This window comes from Acanthisitta chloris, unplaced genomic scaffold (genome assembly GCF_000695815.1).
Source record: "Acanthisitta chloris isolate BGI_N310 unplaced genomic scaffold, ASM69581v1 scaffold15544, whole genome shotgun sequence".
Classification (NCBI taxonomy): Eukaryota; Metazoa; Chordata; class Aves; order Passeriformes; family Acanthisittidae; genus Acanthisitta; species Acanthisitta chloris.
Window position 1 is genome coordinate 3,742 of NW_008668919.1, and position 7,204 is coordinate 10,945.

At 53.3% G+C, this 7,204-nt stretch overlaps 1 protein-coding gene across 1 annotated transcript in view; it reads right to left on the minus strand.

Annotated features, from left to right (window-relative positions):
- Positions 1-1,182: 1,182 nt before the first annotated feature.
- LOC103800753 (disks large homolog 2-like) overlaps positions 1,183-7,204 on the minus strand; it is a gene marked incomplete at its 3' end in the record, with an annotated part of 15,861 nt that continues 9,839 nt past the window's right edge. Inside the window, exons 6-9 of the mRNA XM_009073134.1 lie at positions 3,205-3,290; positions 2,694-2,814; positions 1,457-1,598; positions 1,183-1,289 (exon numbers count right to left, since the gene is read on the minus strand). Of these exons, the coding sequence (XP_009071382.1) occupies positions 1,183-1,289; positions 1,457-1,598; positions 2,694-2,814; positions 3,205-3,290 (456 nt within the window). The remainder of the gene's footprint in view (positions 1,290-1,456; positions 1,599-2,693; positions 2,815-3,204; positions 3,291-7,204) is intronic.

Sequence of the window (7,204 nt, forward strand, 5' to 3'; positions counted from 1 at the left end):
GGGTTTTGCTTTGGTAAAACCTGAGACTCCTGAAACAGATCTGAATGCAGGCCCTGAGGGGGAAACTCCTCTCATTACCTCCACAGATCTGTCTCCAACTCAGGAGAGAAGAGACAGTTTCAGATTTAACACATCTGCCTGCACTACAGGGCTACAGGCAGCAGCACTACAGACATCCCACCCCCCCGAAGGATTGCCAGGGAGTCCCTGAGGAGAGTCACAGGAGCAATGCCTGTGACGTTAGATATGAACTCCAGCCTACCTCTGGGGACCTGACGTGGACCTTCAGTCTGCAGGAGCTCAGGCCATTTCCCACAGCCTTTGGAGGTGGCGATGGGATGTAGTTAGGAACGGACAGTGCAGGGTGCAACCGTCCCCGTCCAGGAATAAAGGCCACTTCTGTGCTTCCCTCATGTCTGAAACGCACAGCAGATGCAGAGCATCTCATTACCACAACAACGAAACAAAGGGCACAAGTTTGCTCGTGGTTCTTTCTCAGGACAATCTCACTTCAGGCTGCGGAGCCTGTGCCAGCACAGCTGGGTCTCCACCAGATGTGTTTCACAGAACCAAGGAATGGTCAAGGTTGGAAAAGCCCTCTAGGAGCACTGAGTCCAACCATTCCCCCAGCACTGCCAAGGCACCACTAACCATGTCCCCAAGTGTAAGATCTCCAGGTTTTTTGAACACTTCCAGGGATGGTGATTCCACCACTGCCCTGGACCGCTGTGCCTGTGCTTTACAGCCCTTTCCATGGAGTAACTGTCCCTAATATCCAACCTGAACCTCCCCTGGCACAATTTGAGGCTGTTCCCCTTGTCCTATCAGTTGTTTCCTGGGAGCTGAGCCCGACCCCACCTGGCTGTGCCTCCCATCAGGGAGGACAGAGAAGACTCTCCTGAGCCTCCTTTCTTCTGCTTCTTTGAACTTCAGTTCTGCTGCATAACTCTGCTGGGCAGTGATAGGAGACATTCACAAGGTCCAGAACATTGGGAAGGTCTGGATTACACCTTTCAGGATGATCCATGCCTTCAAGATTTCCTCATGTGACCAGGACCACCCTGAAGCACCATTTAAGAATAATGATGCTATTGAAGCCAAACACTGGAATGATGTGAAGAATTCTGCCCAAGACTCAACAGCACCAGGATGATGACAACAGGAAATCTGTTCTATGCCTACCTGAATTTGGCTTTTTCAATCACTTTTCTGGCCTCCTCATGTGTGCTGCCCACCAAAGAATCTCTGTTGATAGCGATCAGCTGGTCGCCAGGTCGGAGCCGACCATCCTAAAGAAAGAGGGAGAAAGACACAGCATTGGGAAGGAATGTCTGCCCAAAACCTTCTCCTGCAGCACCAACCCTCATTAGCCCATGCAATCCATCTACCCTTAGCAAAGCTGCTTCAGAACAGCTACAGCCTCTAGGAGCCACCAAGGTTCTCCACACTGACTTACCTTGTAACAGTCACCATCTGGCAAGAGCTCTTGGACATAAATCATGGGCCCATCTGGCCTGTTAGATCCACCACTGATTGTCAGCCCTAAGCCGGAGGAGTTTGCTATAGAAATGCTCTGGATTCCTGAGTCAATGGAGTAGCTGCAAGGGAGAGATGATAGCAGGTGACTCGAGGTGATCTGGGACTTTTCCCATGTCACTGAACAAACTGCCTGGATTTCTTTCCATGTATAAGCCTTCTACCTTCTCCCAGCCTTTTTTGCCTCTGAATCCTTTCTTCCACCCAGCCTTGGAAAGAGGAGGTGAGAACTCCTGTTCCTCAGCAGACATTGTTCAGTGCTATGAAGGTGACTGGCTCACATGATCCCAAATCCTGGGGAGTACTCAGTGGTGTTTGGAAAAGAGATGGAAACTAAAGGTTTACCCAGAATATATTTGGCACTCTTGGGCTTTGTAGCCAAAAGCACACAAAGGAGGGACAAGGTTGTTGTTTGAATCCAGCTGAATCACAAGACAGCAACTGGTCAACTATCAAGCATCCCATTCTGGGGTTCTAGATCTCTTGGAGCAGGTCAACAGCAGAGCAAAGATGGTTTGCCCAAACCAGCTGCCAAGCAGATGACCTAGTCCCTCCCGTGTGGGTCTCTCACTCCATGCAAGCAGCTTAAACCTTTGGTGCCAAATATTTGTCCTCTGCAAATCCCTAATAAGCTGGTATTTAGCAAGAGGATTTACTGGTTCTGCAGTCAGGGCTGATTCTCTTTACCAGCAACTTGGCTTGTTTGTGCTGGCAAAAGGAGGGAAGCTGCAAGCCCTGGGGACAAATGGTCCTCATTCCACGACTGTGAACACCCTCCCAGCTGTCCCTCTTGAGAAGGGCAACCCTGAGCACCCTGGAGACTCCACAGGAAAACAAGCTCTGCCTGTCCCAAGCTCTGACCCTGTGCAATGTGAAAGGGACAGATGACCACATGAAAACACATGCTTTAGGAGATGCTCTGGAGACCAAAGGATGTGGTGACTGTAGCAACCGCTGCTGACCCCGAAGCAAAGGACGCTGGAGTGTTTGCATGGACAGGGCAGTGCTCGTGTTCTTGGTGCACAGTGTCACTGTGCCCGAAGCAGGGCAAGAGGAAACATGCTCCCAAAACACCTCCTGACAGCAGCACCAGCTGGACCCTGGGTGATGCCTCCATGAGCCAAGGACAGGCCGTGTGGGCCCCGAGCAATACGTACTGTGCGTGAGGGGTGTGTGCTGGGTTCCCCACCAAGGGGCCGTGGGAATTGGCAGGACTCAGCAGCAGTGGGCTCTGGGAGCGTGAGGAAGAGCCCGATGAGGTACTCTCCAGGTATCGACCTGAACAGCAAAGTCAGAGTGAGTTCAGGGCACACGGACAGTCCAGCACCTCTTCCTCCCCACTCTGCCACAGAGCTGACACCATTCCTCCCTTCTGGGGAGAACCACATGGTAGTTAGACACACAGGACACGGCTCTTGGTGAGGGAGTGTTCGATTCCAGCAGGGACTGTCACCCCTCTGCCAGCCCTGCACACCTCTGCCCTGGGGGAGGGTTGGCAGGTGTGAGTGGGATGCCCAGCAGAGGGTTCCAAGATTTTCCTTCAAACCTCACCCAAACACCTCCACAAATCCAGTCAAAACTCCTTCAGAATTCCTCTGGGATAAAGGAACCTCTCCCAGCAGAGAGAGGGGCTTTGGGTTCCCCCCACAGGCACGTTGGGCTACTCACTGCCACCGTGCAGGACGGGCGAGCTCCGCGCTGAGCCGGTGTTGCTCTGGGAGCCAAACTTCTCCAGCAGCTCAGAGAACTCTCTCCTGCAAACAAAACCAGGGTGTACTCAGCTGCTGCTCCAACCATCCCCCACCTGACTGCATGGAGCAGCCACTCAGTGCCGAGGGTAGGGCTGATGCCCTGCAGAAGTGGGAGCAGACAGAGCTTCCTCGGGCATAAAGGTAACACCCTGGTTTCCAGAGCTTGTGCAAGGCTTCAGGTCTGTAATCAATCTCGGGGTTGTGCAGCTCTCCTATGATGGGAAGGAGCTTCAGTGTGCTCCTTCTCTGCCCTGGAAGGCCTTCAGGGAGACCACGGGCAAGAGGAGCTGGGAAGGGCCATGGTTTTGGAGGCCTTCCCCAGCCAAAGGATTCTGTGATCCTATAGACAGGCACTGGTGCTGGGCACTGTCGTTCCCGAGAGAGGGGAATGCACACTGGAGCCCTGCTCCCACCTCGTGGGCCTTCCCAGGATCAGCTGGAATATTTTCACCCCCAGCTATATGGCTCAAAAGTTCTGCTAACACACCACACAAATCCAACAGACTGTGAGAAGGAGCTGTAACCATGCAAACATGAAACAAAAACACTTGGCCTTCTAGAGTAGTTAAATATAGATTATTCTGTTTTTCCTTCTTCTTTCCTAGGCAGAAAGCAGATCCTGCTAGCTCTTGCTGGGGTAAATATAGGATGTGACTTCTGGAGCACATGCAGGAGCAGCCACCTACTCTCTGAATCCACCCGTGGTGATGTCCTCCACAACCCCCACGAGCTAAACCCTTCACGAGTAACACCTTAACAAAGACCTGCACACAATCCTATCCACCACGGCCCCTGGAGAGCAATCAGTGCCCAAGGCCCTTCGTTAATGCTTTGCTTCCAGGCTGAGTTTGACCACCGTGTACCTACCCAAGTGTGCTGAGCCCTTGAGCTGTAACTACCTGTTCACCACAGCTGAATTGCTCTGACCTTCCTTCTGCCAAGCGTGAAATCCTGTGTTTTTAAACCCCATCAGGAGCCACCATTATCCATGTTTACCAGCTTCTGTCTCGTTTCTGCACACCCTCCTTGAGCTGCCTTTTGAGTGCGAAGACAGGGAAGGGGATGATGTCCCCCAGGCTCCTGATCCATCCCTGCCACGCTGACCCTTCGCTCCCAGCACCATCCTGTCCCTCTGTGACTGGGGGTCCCCTCCCTTCATAACCCAACACTACCTGACTAATCCCACACTTTGGCAGAGAGAAGAGCCTCGAGGATGACTAATTTCTTCCACATGCCATTAAACAAGCAGCCAAACAGTGGGAGAGACCCTGACCAATGTTGTTTCTGTGGCCACGCAGCACCATTAGATGTCCCCTTTGAAGGCAGGAGGGAATCCCCATGGGAAGGTGCCTTCCTGCTGCCGTAGCCCCAGGAAGAGCCTGGCTATGAGTGGCTTGCTCTCGGGCTTGCCAGTCAGACAGGCTCAAGATGTAAACCTGCAGGGAAGCAGCCACAGCAGAGTTCCCTGAGCGAGGAGCTGCCGTGGCACAGGCAGACGCTGTGTCATCTGCGACTTCACCGGGACAGATGTTCTGTGTTATTGGCTAGATTAGAGTCAACAATATTAAACTAGGAATGAATCATCAGCTCCTTAGGTTCCTGCTGGAAATGCTCTCAGTAATTTACATCTTCCCATTACCAACCAGCTCATTACAGAACTTCAAAGGCCTTATCTAAAATTGCCATCGAACACATGTCTCATTCACCCATTTAATGCTGGTTTGAAACCTGAGTGCCACACAATGCTCAGTGACATGCCTTGGTGAGCCCCAATACTCTGCATCAACACTACTGCCTTGATCAGCCAAGCCCATGACCAAGCCAAGACCACAGCTTTGTTCAGGAGCCCCAGCTTCCACAAAGCTCTTTGAGTTTTCACCTCTTGGGCACAGACTCCCCAGGAACAGTCAAGATGCCACCACAACATCCAGCAGACATCGTGGTCTCCTGCCACTGTGGTGCCAGAACAGTATAGAGGACATAAGGATGAGCAAAGCTATTCTTCAAGCACTGGAATTATTTACAGGAAGCCAGTGTCAGACATTTGGTGATGACTCTGTGACCCACCAAGGGACAGGCTGTGTGGGCCCAGGCCCTCTGTGTACTGTGCATGCAGCAGTTTTGTAACATTAGACTCCAAATTATAAGCAAAATATTGGGAAAATTTCCACCCAGAAAGGGTGGTCAGGCAGTGGCACAGCTGCCCAGAGAAGCCATGGAATCACCATCCCTGGTGGAATTTGAAAGCTGTGTGGCTGTGGCTCTTGGGGACATGGTTAGTGGTGGCCTTGAGAGTAATGGGGGAACAGCTGGACTTGGTGATTCCAGAGGGCTTTTCCAACCTCAGAGATTCCATCAGCAATGGGAAAGCAGAAGGACAGGGCAGCTCCCACAGCAGTGGGACAGCAGTTTGCTGCTCTGTGGTTCCCTGGGTTGAGCCTCAGGTGGACCTTACCTTAGCAGAATTGTTGCACCTTTCCAGCAAGGCCTGTGAGTCCCAGTGAGTGATTCAGGAGTTTCACTGGTAACTCAGAGCAAAGGCCTTAGCCCTCCCTGCCCCAGTGCAGGGACAGGTGGAACATGCTGGGAGTTGATGTTACTTCCAGAGGTCACCAAGCTCAGGGCAACTGGGCTGTGCTCTGGGCTGGGGGTCTCTGTGGTCACCTCACTCAGATAATAACCCACCGAGCACACAGCAGGCTGTGAACCCAGAACAACGGCTAAAACACTCTTAGTCAATGCAAACACAACTGGTCTGGCAGCCCCTGAGCAGCCTTGGCTGCTGTTTGTTTCCTGTCCTTAGGTCCATCCACAAAGGAGCATTTTGCTCGGGCGCTGCACAGCAGGCTGAGCCCCGGCCCAGGGCTGCTGTGACTGAACACTCCGTCATGTGCCACCCGCCTGTCCCTGCTGCTGGGCCAGCACCGCGAGCCCCAGGGCCACCAGGGCCACAAACACATGACTAACCCTCACACACACTTTCTGTGTCAGCCTCCTGAGTTAATTGTGTGCTCGGCCTGTGCCTGCACAGTGCCGGTTAATCGACGCCAGCACGTCCTGCCTTGTGCTTGAACGAGACTTCAGAAGGTGGTTTGAATATTTAAAACTGACCCTAAAACGCTGGGGACTGGCAGGTGCCTGCAGGACTGAAATGCCCAGCTTTATTAAAAAACAACAGCCATGGGCTTGTCTTAGGTGGAAAGTTCATTTTGACAACCCCTTCTCCAGTTTTGCTTCACTCGGATGCAAAACCTTTGAGGTCTGGGGAGTGCTGCACCAGAGCTGGGCCTGGCAGGGCCCACAGCCAGTCAGAGGGCAGGGACAGATGGGATACTGGGAAGAAATTCCAACCTGTCAGGTGCTGAGGTACTGGCACAGGGTGCCCAGAGCAGCTGTGGCTGCTCCATCCCTGGAGTGTTCCAGGCCAGGCTGGATGGGGCTTGGAGCAGCCTGGGCTGGTGGGAGATGTCCCTGCCCATGGCAGGGGGTCAGAACAAGATGAGCTTTGAGGTCTCTTCCAGCCCAAACCATTCCAGCATTTCCACCAGTGTCAGGGTGGGGTGGAAGCAGTGCCATGCACAGGTGCATCTCAGCTGTTGTGTAAGAGGAAAACCTTGTCCCTGGCATCCTCAGGCTTGCTGGAGTCAGCCCCAGCTCTCCCTGCCTGGTTAGCACCAAGTGCTCAGCCCAACGACCCCATGGGCTGAGCCAGCACTGCCACACAGGGTGGGCAGGACAGGAGTTTTACCTCGTATGCACACCAGGCTGGGCAGGAGCTCCAGCCACAGCCTCACTGCTGGTGCCTGGGTATTGCCTGGGCACTGGCAGGGAAGCAGCTTCCTTCCCTTACTGCTTCCTGTGCAAACCCTGTCTGTCCACCACCCACACTCCCCGGGATGACAGTGCATCTCCTGCTG